The following is a 16,733-nucleotide window of genomic DNA, read 5'->3' as shown; positions in this document are numbered from 1 at the left end:
TCACGAGTGATAACAGCATTGTTATCCGCCCTGCGGACAAGGGGGGAGGGATTGTGTTAATGGATTACTGTGACTATAAAGCTGACATTGTGGAGCTGCTTGTGGAACCAAATGTGTATATTTGTTTACCCGGTGACCCACTTTCGCGCTTTAAAAGTAAAGTGCATAGCCTTATTTTGAAAGCCTTCAATGATGATATTATTAATGCTCAATTGAAAGACTTTTCGATACATTTTCGATACATTTACATCCCAAATGTCCAGTGCTGTACACCTTACCTAAGGAACTGGAGTGTCTTAAGAATTTGATATTGCCTTTAGGGGGTCCATGTATTCTGGCGAGCATGGACGTTGTTAGTTCATAAATCATCATCCCCCATGATCTTGGGTTGAGGGCAGTAAACAAATCCCTTGAGGAATTTAGCAATTCAAATGGTCCCCCAATTCCTTTTATTTTGCGACTCCTCGAATTGACTCTTTCACTTAAATATTTCAGATTAGAAAATTATTATTATTTACAGCTATTGGGCACTGCTATGGGTACAGCAATGGCACCAGCCTATGCCAATTTGTTTATGCACCAATATGAGCAACAATTCATTCTGCTAAAATATGGGGATAAACTCCTCTTTTTTCATCGTTATATAATCGTTATATAAATATATATATATATATATATATATATATATATATATATATATATATAGTGACAGAGTGTTTGGAAAACACCACTGTCTTGCAGGAAAGTACAATTAAACTGCAAGATAGGTGTTGCAGAGAGATACTCGGCTCAGGTAGGGTTAGGGCTAGTCCACACAAGGAGATTCGGGGAGATTTTGTCGCCTGGCGACTAATCGCCTCGTCTTTTGCGCGACTATCTCCCCGAACTGCCTCATCGTTTTTCCCCATAGGCTGCAATGCAAAGTCGTCTGCGCTAATGCACACACGGCGATGCGTTTTCAATAGTCACCCAAAGTTGGGGCGACTATAGAAAACGCATCGCCGCATCTCCACGTGTGGCCTTACCCTTAATATTCCCTCTCAGCCAGGTAATTAAGTGTCAGCTGAGAGAGGATCTACCTGGCAATGTAAAAGGCAGGCTAGAGGGATAAAAGACTGGGACTGTGGGAGGAAAGGCAAGGTCCTGGGAACTAAAGTGTTAAGTGTGCAGCCAGAATGCACTGGGACTGTTGAAAAGTCTGTGGAGTTAAAAGTGAATGGGATTTCACTGTGGGTCACACTAAACATTAAATCCACGGAGTCGGTGGTGTTACATAATCTGTTACTGTTTGTTCTAGTGGGACAGGAGGTCCCTGATATACAAGAGAACTTTGTACAGACTGAATGTTTAAGTTTTGAAACCACCAAGGAGACAGTTGTCCATTCACTTGTAGTTGCCAGTGAGGGGGAGGAGGAAATTGTTCTGGGAACAGACTTTGCCCTATTCTGGGAGTTGTGGGGAAACAACAAACCACTGAAAGTTGGACAATAAAACCAGGTGGTGAATAATGTCCGTGATATGCAGAATGTTATGTGAAATTTTGCTGACAAATGTCCTGATGTGAATCTTACGTGTGTGACTGGGGGTGTGAGGTGACCCCCATAGTAAAAAGTGAAAGGGTGACCCCCAATGTAAATGTTCCCCTAGAGAAGGTGAAAGAGGTAATTCACAGTGGGGAACACCTGAAAGCAGAGCAGGCGATTCTGCAAGAAAGTGAGAAATGTGTTGGTGCTTTGCTACATGAGGGTTTAAAGCAAAGGGAGAAAAGTTCTCTGAATGTTGGGAATTCCTTTGGGGAATGTTTTACAGGTGAGGTGAAGCCGAAGCCCTGCACCGTGTATGACTTGACTGAGGGGGTGTACAAATCTGAGGTTGTGAGTAAAACTAAACCTGTAAAATGCACCCGTTATTTTGTCCCAGCTCATACTGCTGAAACTTGCCCCTATATACAGGCTGCGGATGTGTTTACCAAAATAATGGAGACATGTAACCAGTACTTGAGTAAAGTGCTGGTGTGTGATTAGGGTTGCCACCTTTTCTGGAAAAAAATACCGGCCTTCCTATATATTTTTCTTTTTTCCCTATTAATAACATTGGGATCAACCATCATTTTTACCGGCCAGGCCGGTAAAATACCGGCCAGGTGGCAACCCTATGTGTGATCAAGTTTATACAGGTAGAGACCCCCAGCCAACTCATAGTGGTCCCTTAGATATTCAGGGGAGCTCACTGAGTGGTGTGTAGCGAGTGAGAACAAAACCAGTGTGAATGATGAAGTGAGTTTAAACTGAATAGAATGTGTTAAACCTGAACCCAATGCCTGTGTGACTGGTAAGGAATGTGCAGCTCTATTAAAAAAAGATTTTGCAGCTGCTGCTGGTGAGAGTCTGCACGGGAAACTGTTGAACATCGCATTTTCAGGCTCTTCAGTAATCGAAGGGTTAAATCCCAGAGAGAGTAACTCTTTGTTGCCCTGCAGTAACTTATCTCTTGAAGGTGTTAAAGGGGAGGAGCATATTAATGAGCTATCTCAGTCAGGTGGTATAGTTAAAATGACTGAGCTTATTGAAGGGGAAAGGTGCAACCATGGTTCTAGTATAGAGCATGTTACAGACAATTGTGCTCCATATCTTGCAATACAAAGGATGCTTGAAGTGTACAATCAGAACTGTGGGAATGAGACGCCTGAAAGTGTGTTAAAGGGCACCAATCATAACTAAAATCATTTCCTAAGTAAATACACTATGTGAAAGTTCAAAAAATCCGATTTTTAAAATAGTTAGAATTGTTTGTATAATGTAAATGATCAGCTCACTATTCCTTCTGCAAGATCTCCCCTATCTCCCCTGCAGTTCTAGCTGAGGCAGCCATCTTGGATTTCACTGGCTCCTCCTACCTATATCTTCCCAGATAACTGTAGCTCTGAAATCTCGCACATGCTCAGTTGAAATTTCTTGTTGCTTATCGACCCTTCTAAGCTATTTTCAAATCAGCCAAACCTGTGTGTTAGCTGCTGTTCAGTAGTGCTGCCACCTGCTGGAAGTTACTGTGTGCCCTTCATTTGCATAATAACATCACCAGCAGGGGACAAGATAGGGAAATCTCCTGATACTTCTAGTGGAGGAGTTTACTAAAACAAGGCATTCTGGGTAGAATACTCAAAGCAGTGTTACAATCTGAGCATGCTCCTGAAATTTGCATATTACAGTCTCTGTTATAGTCACAGTATGGCCTCCCTCAGGGAAAGAACCTATTTGACAAAGTAAGGGATTTTTTAAAACCTGTAGTTTGATTAAACATGTTTATGTTGTACTGGTCAGATTGTTAATATATGTTTGATTTTGGCTGTGATAGGTGCCCTTTAAGTGAGAAGTCAGATGAGAGACCTGAACTCTTTGACTGCCAAGCTGTGTGTGAACATAGCCAATGTGCAAATGATGTTGTGGAACTGCCGCCTGAATCTGTGTGTGTGCAGGTGTCAACCATAGAACTGTTCTCCAGTGAGCCCGTCTGTGTCAGAGTTGAAACACAGTGTTCTGGAGAAGGAAAGGTATGTGAAGTGGAAAATTCCCTAGTAAACTGTGCTGAGAAGCAAAGTGTGCCTGAGTGTGACTTAAAGGCACAAACTGCCAGTAAAACTGCAAGCAAGGGTTTTGCTAGCAACAAAGCTTCTGAATGTGATAATGAGTTTAAAGGCGAAGTGTCAGCATGAGTAGCTGTGTGTGACCATAAACCCCTAGTTCAAAGGAAGATTCCTTTGAAAACTGAAATACTGCAGTCCTGAAGGTACTCGAAAAACCAAACAATTGGGAAATGCCTGGCGTGTGGTTGGATTCCCAAAGTGTAACAAAAAAGTGGTATGGCAGTGAAGAGCAAAAGGATGGGTTGAGTGTGCCTGTCCCCACTGTGAGAGTGAAAGTGACAGATTCAGCACCAGTTGAGCCTATTGAAGAGGCATGTGAGATAAGACCCGATACAGAGGAGGTCAAGTGTAGGTTGCCTACAGACTGTGTGTCTGATTGTGTGTCAGAGTGTGTGACACAAATCTCTGGTAAAAAGCACCCTACAACCCATGAATGTAAAATGCAAAGTGTTCATGGTGTGAACAAAGACACTGAAGCTTGTGTGCCTGATCTTGCCCTAATTGATCAGGAGCAGGAGACTGAATGGTGTGTGACTTCCTCCATAGGAACACATGTGTTAAATCTCTTGCAGGCTAAAGAAAGGCCCCAAGATCCCTTTTCAAGGGATGCACTATGGACAAGCAGGTCCCTAGCCCTTTAATTAAAGGAACAGAGAGTGAAACATTGCCTTTAAAGAGAAGGGGTTCTTATGTGATAAAAATGTTCCACCCTGTGGGTCGAAACAGAGGGGGAGGATATGTGACAAAGTGTTTGGAAAACACCACTGACTTGCAGGAAAGTAGATGGAAAAAAGTACATTTAAACTGCAAGATAGGTGGTGCAGAGAGATACTGGGCTCAGGTAGGGTTAATATTCCCTCTCAGCCAGGTAATTAAGTGGAAGCTGAGAGAGGATCTACCTGGCAATGTAAAAGGGCTGTGTGAGCACAACTCAGGGCTCTCCAGGGAAGTGAGGGGCTGTGAGAGACAGAGCTGGGCAGAAGGAGCTTTGATGCCAGCAAGAGAGTTCCAGAGTTTGGAGCCTAAATCCTTTGTGGGGAAAGAAAGAGAAAAGGACTGGCAGAGGCTAATGAGTCTGGGTCCCAGGAGGGTAATCCAGCAGGGCTGAGTGTGAAGCCCAAATACTTCAAAGTGCAAGAGGGTGAGAGTTTTTGCCTTTTTGTTGGGAATGCCCAGTGCTTAATAAAGCTGTGTTTTGTCCTAAACCTTAGTGTCCCTGTCTCTAAGCTCCAAATTCTACGCTACCTGCCTACCAAACGCTAATTCCCCCAAAAAGTGCATGTGCCAGCCAGTGGCATGTCACAATATATATAGTTTAGGTGTGTATCCGCACTCAAATCCAGAACATATGTGCTGGGTGCTTGATCTAAAATGTACACATACTTGTCAAGGAGATCCGCACACCAGTTTCTCTTTTTATTGTATATTTATTCCACTGTGCATTCCAACGTTTCAATCCACACTTGATAAAGATCCCAGTGTGGATCGAAATGTTGGAATGCACAGTGGAATAAATATACAATAAAAAGAAAAACTGGTGTGCGGATCTCCTTGACGTGTGTGTGTGTGTGTGTGTGCGGCGTTCGTGCGTGCGTATATATATATATACTTGTATTAAAACCAAATCACAGAGGCGTCCCAACAAGTACAAGCCTGCTATATTAGTAACAAGATCTGGACTCCAATTTGTCATGGGTTCTTTGTAGTATTGCCCAATAGATTAAAGATTACAGCAACAAAATAGATTAAAGATTACAGCAACAAAAATAATCCTCTGATAAAACATTTCACCAGTGGGACACTACGGAGAAGCAGCCTGAGCTCTTTAGATTCCGAATATCCGCAAACATGGATTTTATATTTTCCTTGGCAACATCTTCTGTCCTGGTGTTAACAGTTATATATATTTTAAACATTTTAAGAAATCGGATGAATAATTTTCCCCCTGGGCCCAAATGCTGGCCCCTGGTTGGAAACGTATTCAGCATAGACTTGAAAAAGCCTCAACGGACTTACATAGAGGTAAGTAAGCAAACAACTTAATTTTCAGCTGGAGAAGAGTTTTACAATTAGAGCCATAAAGCTAAGGAATAGACTCCCCTGAGAGTTTATACTGACCAGTATGGGGGTGTGTACAAAGATGTTGGACTCCCCCAGCTGTACTATATGGTTCAGTGATTTTGTCTTTGCAATGGTGGGAGTTGGTGATGGGCGAATTTGTCTTGTTTCACTTCACCTCAAAACAGGAGAAAAATTTGTGAAACATGAATTCTGCTGCCGGCGTCAATTTGCGGTGGTAAAAATTGACGCCAGCAAATGCAACATTTGACACGCATTAAAGTCAATGGGCATCCGATTCACAATTTCGCAAATTTATTCGCCGGAGGCGAAACACAGAAATTTGCACCTGCCGAATAAATTCGCTCATCACTAGTGGGATTTATAAATAACTCTAGTTGCCCATGACTTCCCACATCATTGGTTCCCTAACAATGACTCCAGACTCACTTAAGACTTAAGGTTGCCTTGCAAATGTGGTTATATTTGGTTATGTATATATTTACATGTCTCTCAACTGTGCCCACATTTTGGGGAACAAAACATCAGGTCAGAATGTGCACAATGCAAAGTGATCATGTACGTCTTGTCAGTGCCAGGTATAAAGTAAAGAATTCCCTTAAGCCTTTGTGTCTTATTCAATAGTCAGTAGGCTGGAGCTCATTATGTCCCGGTTGCACCAGGAGAACCTCTTGAAGGACATTCGGACTCTATCTTAGAGCATGAGGTTCAGAATTCCAATGGTTCTGGTCATGGAAAGTTATATAATTTGAGTGTGTACATTCACCTCTTAACTATAATTATACATGATAAGCATATGAGCCCTTTATGAAAGAAAATTGGGCTCCTTTAAGAAAATCAGCCTAGACTGTATTAGAAAGCCCCCCGTGTTTGGTCCACGAGTGTCAATCCCAGGTGGTGCATTACAGTTTGCATGCTCTTACTTGGCCTCCTGATTCTGTTGCAAAAGCTAGTTGACATGGCAAGCGGCCACCTTGGTAGTTTTTGTTGGCAAGCATTCCTGTGGGAGTATAATATATAATATTGTGTCATGTTATTGGGTTAAGATGTTGCACTTTAGCTTACTGTTAATATATGTATTTATTTCTTATCTTATTGTCTGTTAATAAAAGCTTTGGCCTCGTTTATGCCATGACTGATAAAGGATAGGAGAAGAAGAAACTCCTGTACTGAAGATACACATTAAGAATATACCAAGAAGTGTATCCCCAGAACAATGTGTTCCTATAGCAATATTTGTTGATCGGGCTAGACAATGAGAGGAAGTCCGTGAGTCCTAGAGTAGTTGGCCCAATGCGCGTTTCACCCATTCAGGCCTCCTCAGGGGCCCATTGTTCTAAATGCTATGGTGCTGGTTCACAATGTAACAAGTCACTTAACATTTGATCTGATTTTCTTTTAAAGCTGTCTAAAAAATATGGCCCGGTGTTCAGTGTCCAGATTGGCAGGAAGAAAATGGTGATTTTGGTTGGATATGAAATGGTAAAAGATGCTCTTGTTAACTATGCTGAGGAGTTTGGGGGGAGAGCCTATATGCCAGTTACTAAGAATTTAGAAAAGGGACTGGGTAAGTTTTTTTTCCATCACTATAAATTGTGTATTGTTATGTTTGGTTCTTGTAAGCAGCACACATATTCATTTTGTATTAAAAATACCATTCAATCAAAGATTATTAGGCTTGGTAAAGCAGGCAGAACGCTAGCAAAGCGAGAAGACTGGACAGAAAGGCTGAGAACAACATATTCAGGAGATTAAGGAGACCAAGATCAGGATAGGGAAAAGAACAGCAATGTTTAAAGGTTGGAGCAAGGAGAAGTGTCACGTATGGCAAACCTAAACCCCAGGGGAGTGACTGGATCCCTGTCTGCCTTTAGCAGTCACCTTTGGATTTAGACTCGGCCCTTAGCCAGTCGGGTGCTGCCAGGACTTCCCACAAGGGCAGGCAAGGGTGCCAAACGCACTCTAAAGGCTTTAAAGTATATATATATATATATAAGTATAATAAATGCTATTGCATATGTACCCAAATAGGGGTTATTTTGTTACAAAGTTATGATCATAAAATTCGGGGTTTACCTTGACGTGGTATGGTGGCATATCAATTTTATGATCATAACTTTGTAACAAAATAACCCCTGTTTTGGGTACATATGCAATAGCATTTATTATACTTATATATATACTTTAAAGCCTTTAGAGTGCTCCCACAACCCCCCTGTTTTGATATTGTATATTTAGCCAGAAGCTGTGGCATAGCTTCAGTGGTTGTAGCACCCCATACCCCCCCTTTAAACTAGTGGTGATCCTATGCTTTTAAAATTGGGCGTTTGTTTTGGGAATATCTCTCCTTTAAAAGCCTGATTGCTGGCTGGGGAGGATTTAGCCCTCAGTGAAAAAACAGCGTTCAACGGACATTGATTACAGGTAATGCTAAAATGCACATTAAATATAAAACAAGTTAGGGACCGCCATTCGGGGTTTACCTTGACGTGGTATGGTGGCTTATCAATTTTATGATCATAACTTTGTAACAAAATAACCCCTGTTTTGGGTACATATGCAATAGCATTTATTATACTTATATATATATATATACTTTAAAGCCTTTAGAGTGCTCCCACAACCCCCCTGTTTTGATATATATATACACACTATGCCAAAGGAAATGGACGGCACTCCACTTGAAGAGGAAAAGGTACTTTATTACAAGCTAAAAATAGGGATCAACAGGCCCTACGCGTTTCGGGATACAATCCCTTAATCATAGGCATACATCACAACCACCATAGACACTTTTTATACCTAAGGGCATGGTGACCCCTGCTGGTTACACATAGTATAACTGTTAAAATAATTGATTTTTAGTTTTTAATTTTTAATTTTTAATTTTCAATAATAAAACCAACATTCAAAGGTAACAACCTTAATTAGTGCTTTTTTTAAAAAATATATATACAACATACTGGTAGTTAAAAATAGATCCCTAAACCCATATCGCACTATGTGTGAACTCATTGACCTGATAGTTTGTAAATAATGTAAATATGGATCTGTACCCAAGTAGAAAATGTCAATCTTAAAAGCTCTTTTAATAAGTATATATGAGTATTTCTCAAATCAATTGTAGAGAGTCTGCCATCAAAAATCTCAAAATCCACATAATTAAATAGATTAACACTAATCCAAATTTATTCAAAAGGGCTGTGGGGTGGGTATTAAATTGTCAATATATAATGCCTCGCCAGGCTTTTTCAGGTGACTGTTGAAAAGCGCATCGCCTCGTGTGGTTAGCACAGGCGTTTTAACATAGGCGCCCATACAAAACTGTCGCCTGCGCCGGTCGCGGCGACTGTCGCGGCGCTTTGTCGCCGCGACCGCAAACGCGTCGCTATCTCCCCGTGTGGATTAGCCCTTAGGGTCAGAGTATGTTAAATCTTTAAAATTGAATTTGAATTTTTTTTAAAACTCAAATTGAATTTGAATAACTTCCTAGTCAAGTTTTGACCATAAAAAATGGAAAAATTTGAATTTCAAATGAGTATTTTTTAATTCAACCCTTGATAAATCTGCCCCATTGAGTAGAGGCAATGCAGACAGAATGAAAACACCAGGTCACTGGTGGACAAGCCAAGAGCAAGGCAGGAAAAAGAAGAGCCTAAACATATTACCGATGATGCTGTTCTATCTTCATCCATATTTTAAAAATCTGACGAAAAGAAAATATCGAACATCCTTTGTAGAACTGCTGCTACATGATAGTTATACAAGTCTGGCAATCCTAAGCCACCTTTTTCCTTGTGTTGTATCAAATATAAATATTTCTGCTGTGCTGGCTTCTTGCCCTAGACAAAGTCTAATATTGCAGAATGTATATTCTGAAATATAGATTGGGAATAGTCATCAGTAAAGTCTGAAATAAGTATAAAAAACTAAGAGGAATGTCCATCTTGATTATATTGATTCTCCCGGAAGAACTTTAACCAAATGGTTGACTTAAGACAAACCGCCTTGCTCTTCCATGTTCTCTATTGTTTTTATTGAACATTTCTCATTTAAGATTGTATCCTTAAATGATTATTTTGTCTTTGAAAACTGAAATTCACTTTTAGGCATCACCTTTTCAAATGGTGAAAACTGGAAAACAATGAGGAGATTTACAATCGCAACTCTGAAAGATTTTGGGATGGGCAAAAGCACCACAGAAGAGAGAATCGTTGAGGAATGCAGTTACCTGATTCAACATTTTGCATCTTTTAAAGGTGTTGTATGAATTTAAATTTGTATATAGATTATATGAAAAGGACTCCTAGCAGAAGGCAGTTGTTTAATAGCAATCAATCAAACAATTCTTTTCTTAGTTTGCCTATTTTATAGACCATCCTTTGGCATCAGTATGACTTATACAGTAGCTCATATGAAACCTTAGAAGACTCACATTGTCTCCATATGCTTAAGGCAACAATTTATACATAACAGAATTGCAATTGATTCAATCAAAGGTCATATGTAGAATAATTCAAATATTAATTTATTTTAAGATTTTAATTTCAAGATATTCCTTGTATGTTGTTCTCCTTGTTTCCAGGGAAGCCATTTGATAACTCCATCATATTAACTGCATCAGTGGCCAACATCATTGTGACAATATTACTGGGACATCGCATGGATTATGAAGACCCAGAATTGCTCAGACTTATTCATTTGAGCACTGAATATGTTAGACTTCTAGGAACTCCCATGGTTACGGTAAGACAATTTTTCTTTATGAATTGGTAGAGTAGTCAATGTGCTTTAGATGAAAACTTGTGACTCTTACTTTGGTAGCACTCATGAGAAAAAAGGAATCTAAGGTGTACTTAGAATGTATGTATGTTATCTAGGGGGAAATATATTTGTTACTCTATCAGTAAATATAGAAGTGCATGAACAGATACTGGGGAAAATGGCTTAAATTTGATTCCCTATAAAAACTCAAGGTATTGGGTCTGCCATGCAAATCCCTTAGTAATACTTCAATGTCTTATATCACTGCTCATTCAATAAATACCTCCACTCATAGTTCATCAATGTTTATTATCTGAAATCCTTCTTCTTATCCATTCACATGCCTAACTGCCTCCAGGTGTAAGGGATTTAGCTGTAAATCCCCAATACATGAATAGGAGGCAAGGAGCAGACCAAGACCAATAAGGAGCTAGACATGGAGATAAAGATCTGAACAGGACAGGATTGAGCAGGTGGAGAAGCAGGAATGGAAACAACACCAAGGCAGAATCAGATAAAATCAACCAGGGCACGGAAAAGAGAAAGAAAGGGCCAGGGACAAATCTCAGTCCTCAAGCTAAAACAATGCTCAGGCCCAGTGTTGGACTGGCCCACCGGGATACCAGGAAAACTCCCGGTGGGCCCAGGTGTCAGTGGGCCCTCTTGCTTCTAACCATTTGGCCTATTTCATGGTCATTTCTTGTTTCTTTATGGTAAAAAGAGGCTTAGTAATGGAATAATAAAGTATAGTAAGTAGATATAAAAGGCTAGGAGAATAAAGAGGTTGACTGAGGAGAATAGGAATAATAATTTGTAAAGTGGGCCCACCATCTAAAGTTTTCTGGTGGGCCCCTGGCATCCCAGTCCGACACTGCTCAGGCCTGAAAATCATGAAGGGCTTATGAGGGTAGGATTGAGACATGATTGGTTGGCTCTATTTTTAAGAAACATTAGGAAGTCAGGTAATAATCTCAAATCTAGAGATAAAGAAGCCAATATGTTGAAGTTCCCTTTTTATATTAAAGTAAAGACTACAGCAGGTGTTCTCCTTACTATCAATTTCTTTAAACCCTCTGGAAACTTCTTCATGTTGCTTATCAACACAGCTAATTTTAAACACATGTTTATAAATTATATATAGTGAATAAAGTACCCCCTATTGCAAAATTTAAGGATATTATAAGTTATCGAGGAGTTCCATGACCATACACAGGTCATGAAACTCTGAGGTGACTTCTAATATCCTCATATTTTGCAATAGGGGGTACTTTATTATAGTTTCAGTAAGTCATGTGAAAAATGACATCACTAAGCTCCGATTATAACCCATGACATCACTAAGCAGCGTTTATATATACTTTACAGGACATTTGTGGCTCTTGTGTATTATATAGTGAATAAAGTACCCCCTCTTGTAAAATACTGTATATAGTGAATAAAGTACCCCCTCTTGTAAAATATAAGGATATTATAAGTTACCGAGGAGTTTCATGACCATATAAAAACACGAGGCCGAGTGCTTTTATACAGGTCATGGAACTCCGAGGTAACTTCTAATATCCTCATATTTTGCAACTGGGGGTACTTTATTTATTATAATACACACGTTTTAGTGAGTCATGTGACAGAAATGACATCAGAACTCACCGTTTTTAACTGATGACATCAGAACTCACCGTTTATAAGGATATCATTTACAGGATATTCATGGCTTTTGTGTATTATAAGGCTATTTTACTTTACTGAGGAGTTTCATGCCCATATAAAAGTACGAGGCTGAAGGCCAAGAGTTTTTATACAGGTCATGGAACTCGGAGGTAGCTTCTAATATTCTCATATTTTGCAACTGGGGGTACTTTATTTATTATAATACACAAGTTTCAGTGAGTCATGTGACAGAAATGACATCAGAACTCACCGTTTATAACTGATGACATCAGAACTCACCGTTTATAACTGATGACATCAGAACTCACCGTTTATAACTGATGACATCAGAACTCACCGTTTATAACTGATGACATCAGAACTCACCGTTTATAAGGATATAATTTATAAAGGAAAGCCCTGGAGCTATAAATGCAGGGGCTGCATGACAAGGGATTCGAATGACAAGCAGCCAGATTACACTGGTTTATATTTAAAGATTGCCAGAATCAGATGTAGCTGTGAGTGGGGGAGAAGGAATGAGTTAAGGCAGGGGAAAGCTGGGCTGGGGTGGAGAAGGATGTGAGGGATGTGATGTCGGGGAAGAAGCTGTTCACTTCCTTATCTTCTGAGCAGGCAGAAACATCCCACCCACCCCCCAACCACTTTTTTGGCATATTTGATGAAATGTCAGGAGTTTCTATTTATGTTCCCATATTATCTATTAATAAGCAAATGTGGAGGTATTACTGCATGTACTGTTATATTGTAGTTTATACAGTATAAACATGAGAGTGTTTGTTTGTTTGCATGTTATTATTATTCATGTTAAATGAATGTGAAGTGCTTGATCCAGGGAATGTTTCCGATCGCCATTGGGGTCAGGAAGGATTTTTTTCCCTCTTGGGGCATAATTGGCAGTGGCTTCAGGCTGGGTTTTTTGCCTTCCTCTGGATCAAAACAGTGGATATATGATAATGTATTTAAGTTTTTATTTGTCACAGCAAAGGTAGGACCTTGCCAGAGTACTGCACAGGTAAATTTAGAAGAGGGCGAAAGGAGGTTCTCTCCTGTGACTGCACAGTGGGTTGATTGATACAGACGCTACTACTGCTTGTGCTGGGTGACAGCCTGCTTGGATTTCCTATCATCGACACACTGCAGATTCCAGACCGACAGCAGGGAGATCATGGTGGGAGATGCAGCTCCTGCTCGTAGCAGAGTTTGGGGACATCCTCTCTGTAGGTAGAGGCAGCCTAATACTCAGTGGTGGATATAATGATATACAGTAGTGCTGATCTCAACTGAGGAGCAGCAGAGCATAGTAGCGACCCCTTATGGAATTCTGGCTTTGAATATTGCCTTGGGGTGAGGCTGGCAAGGTAATAATTTATTTGATAAAATGTTAATAAATGCTGTGGCCATTTTCACCATTTCTGGCTCCTTGTGTTTCATTACTGTGTGTAACTAAGGGGTTCAATGGGATGGCTGAAGACGAAGGGTCAGTTGAGGAGTCCCATTGTCAATGAATAAATAAATAAATGCAATGATCATCTTAGTGGCATAATAAACATACAACCTTAACATAGCCTGGGGTATTACTCTTTACCAATGGTTATGGCGTGCCATTAACTGGATGAGGCAAGTATATTTGATGAATCCCATTGGTCTTATTGATGACCTACTTGTTCCTGCAGCAGAAACAGAGAACATGTATTTCTTTTAATAAAAATGAATGTTGATTTTGTTTCCCGTCTGTATTTAGATTTACAATATGTTCCCTGTCTTTGGATTTCTACCTGGATACCACAAAACCATTGTGAAGAATATAGAAGAAATGTATGGCTTTATTAGGAGCACATTTGTGGAACATCTAAAAAACTTAGATGTAAATGATCAGAGGAGTTTGATTGATGTGTTTCTCATACAACAAAAAGAGGTGAATAACGTGCTGCTTGAAAAAAACGATTCTACATAAACGAAATTATAGAAGCCACGCTGTTAAGTAGAATGTTGTCCTAGGAAGGAAACATAATTGGAGATGAGTGCAATCTCTTGCTCTGGTCTCTGGGTACATTCTGCTTTAGGCACTGCCCCTGCCTACACTTTTGCTGACATTTCGACATCATTGATGAATGTTTTGACTATTTGCAGGGTTCCTTGACTCCTTGGTGTCATCTCTAGGCACCCATTGCATGTTTTGCCATCCTTTCAGTGTCGGACTGGCCCACCGGGATACCAGGAAAACTCCCGGTGGGCCCAGTTGTTAGTGGGCCTCTTGCTTCTGACCATTTGTCTTATTTCATGGTCATTTCCTATTTCTTTATGAGAACAAAGAGGCTTACTAATGGAAGAATAGAGTATAGTATGTAGAGTAAAGAGACTAAGAGAATAAAGAGGTTGAGTGAGGAGAGGAGGTATAGTAGTTTGGAAAGTGGGCCCTCAGCCTAAGGTTTTCTGGTGGGCCCCTGGTATCCCAGTCCGACACTGCATCCTTTTATGTATTTAAGCCTAGTTCCTGCATTCTTCCCTTTCCCAAGCGGGTGTCTGCCTTAGACTCTGGCTAAGACTAGTAAATATCTGTCATTTCTGGATTTGTCATGAACTCCTACAGTACTTTGAATTTTAAAGACAACTTAAAAACAGTTAGTTGTTCTATTTCTATATATTTATTTCATTTCTACAGGAAGCAGAACATTCACATTCATACTTTCATAATGAAAATTTGATCAGACTTGTAAGGAATTTGTTTACAGCAGGAATGGAAACAACATCTACTACCCTCCGATGGGCTCTGCTTTTGATGATAAAATATCCAGATATTCAGGGTAATTTAAAAGCGTTATCTTTGTTTTGGTTATAATGATCCTATATACCAGTTTGTTTCCTATCTTATCCAATGAACTGAGTATATATATATATATATATATATATATATATATATATATATATATATATATATATATATATATATATATATATATATATATATATATATATATATATATATATATATATATATATATATATATATATATATATATATAAAAATATATATATATATATATATATATTATATACTGGTCATATCCAGATGGAAAGCCTATTTGGCATCGTCAGACTGCATCCCTAGTGTCACGTTCTCACATAACAAAAATGTTTTACAGGTATGAGACCTGTTATCCAGAATGTTTGGGACCTGGGGTTTTCTGGAGAAGGGTATTTGGATCTCCATACCTTTAGTCTACTAAAACATAATTTAAACATTAATCAAACCCAATGGGATTGTTTTGTCTCCAATACGGATTAATTATATCTTAAGAAAAAGGTACTGTTTTATAGGTATGAGACCTGTTATCCAGAATGCTCAGGACCTGGGGCTTTCCAGATAATGGATCTTTCCTTAAGTCTTCTAGAAAATCATGTAAACCCAATAGGCTGGTTTCGCTCCCAATAAGGATTAATTATATATTAGTTGGGATCAAGTACAAGTTACTGTTTTGTTACTACAGAGAAAAGATTGATCTTTTTTTTTAAAAAAATGGATTATTTGTAGTGATGAGCGAATCAGTGGCGTTTCGCTTTGTCGAATAATTCGTGAATTTGCCAAGAAATTCGCAAAACGCTGAAAAATTTGCGAAATGGCCCTGGCGACTCGTTTTTGCTGCCGGCGTCAGTTTTTCGCTGGCGAAAATGCGCCGGCGACGAATCGCGGGAATTCACTGTGAATTCGCGCCTGGTGAATAAATTCGCCCATCACTAATTATTTGGATAAAATTGGGAATGGGATTCCAGATAAGGGATCCGATACCTGTACAGAGAAAAAGGAAATCATTTTCAAAATTTTTATTTATTTGAAGAAAATAGTCTATGGGAGATTGCCTTCCCATAATTCATAAGTTTCTTGATAATGGGTTTTCATAATTTTATGTATTTGATTATTTGTATTTGTGCCATGTCCTTTAAGAATAAACATTGGTAAAGATAATCAAATTTGAGATTTTGAATTTTGGATAAATTTGCCCATTTTAGGGCATTATAGTTAGTCGTATAGATGTTATATCTGAGAATATTGCATTGGCACAGGAGAGTACAATTAACAAGGTGGAAAGAGAAGTGGGTGGTAGAAAAAAAGTACAGGAGACTTTAAAGTGACAGTTAATGGAAACACATAAGCAGGACCCGACTGGGATTCACAGAAGGGAAGATAAAAAGCAAAAGTGAACGTCAAAATATGAGTGTAAAGTAGAGTTGTACTATGTAATGTTAGTGATGGGGAAAGTCCGAAATAACGTTGTGTATAGGACAATGTACTCAGAACTCCAATTAAAGTCTTGTATCCCTTATAAAGAAAAGGTCCACAATGAGATATCAAGAGTAATCGGATCAGTGCACCCTAACTACAGCCACCGCACCCTAATGCCCTTCACGAATGCTGTTATTCATGAAATTCAAAGATTTGCTGATATAGTTCCACTCAATGTTCCACATGAAACAACCAGCGATGTGCACTTCAAAGGATATTTTATTCCAAAAGTAAGTTTAAAGTGAAATGTACAACCCAAGGGGAAAGATTCCCCTACAGTATTTTTTCAAGGGG

The 16,733-nt window shown here is 39.3% G+C and overlaps 1 protein-coding gene across 1 annotated transcript in view; it reads left to right on the top strand.

Moving 5' to 3' along the window:
• Positions 1-5,351: 5,351 nt before the first annotated feature.
• MGC107969.L (MGC107969 protein L homeolog) overlaps positions 5,352-16,733 on the top strand; it is a 14,151-nt gene continuing 2,769 nt past the window's right edge. Inside the window, exons 1-7 of the mRNA XM_018264092.2 lie at positions 5,352-5,665; positions 7,127-7,289; positions 9,832-9,981; positions 10,308-10,468; positions 13,899-14,072; positions 14,820-14,961; positions 16,485-16,669. Of these exons, the coding sequence (XP_018119581.1) occupies positions 5,492-5,665; positions 7,127-7,289; positions 9,832-9,981; positions 10,308-10,468; positions 13,899-14,072; positions 14,820-14,961; positions 16,485-16,669 (1,149 nt within the window). The 5' untranslated portion in view covers positions 5,352-5,491. The remainder of the gene's footprint in view (positions 5,666-7,126; positions 7,290-9,831; positions 9,982-10,307; positions 10,469-13,898; positions 14,073-14,819; positions 14,962-16,484; positions 16,670-16,733) is intronic.

Source organism: Xenopus laevis, chromosome 5L, assembly GCF_017654675.1.
Source record: "Xenopus laevis strain J_2021 chromosome 5L, Xenopus_laevis_v10.1, whole genome shotgun sequence".
NCBI classification, from domain to species: domain Eukaryota; kingdom Metazoa; phylum Chordata; class Amphibia; order Anura; family Pipidae; genus Xenopus; species Xenopus laevis.
The sequence above is the reverse complement of the archived record's forward strand: the minus strand, read 5'-3'. Positions and strand labels throughout refer to the sequence as shown.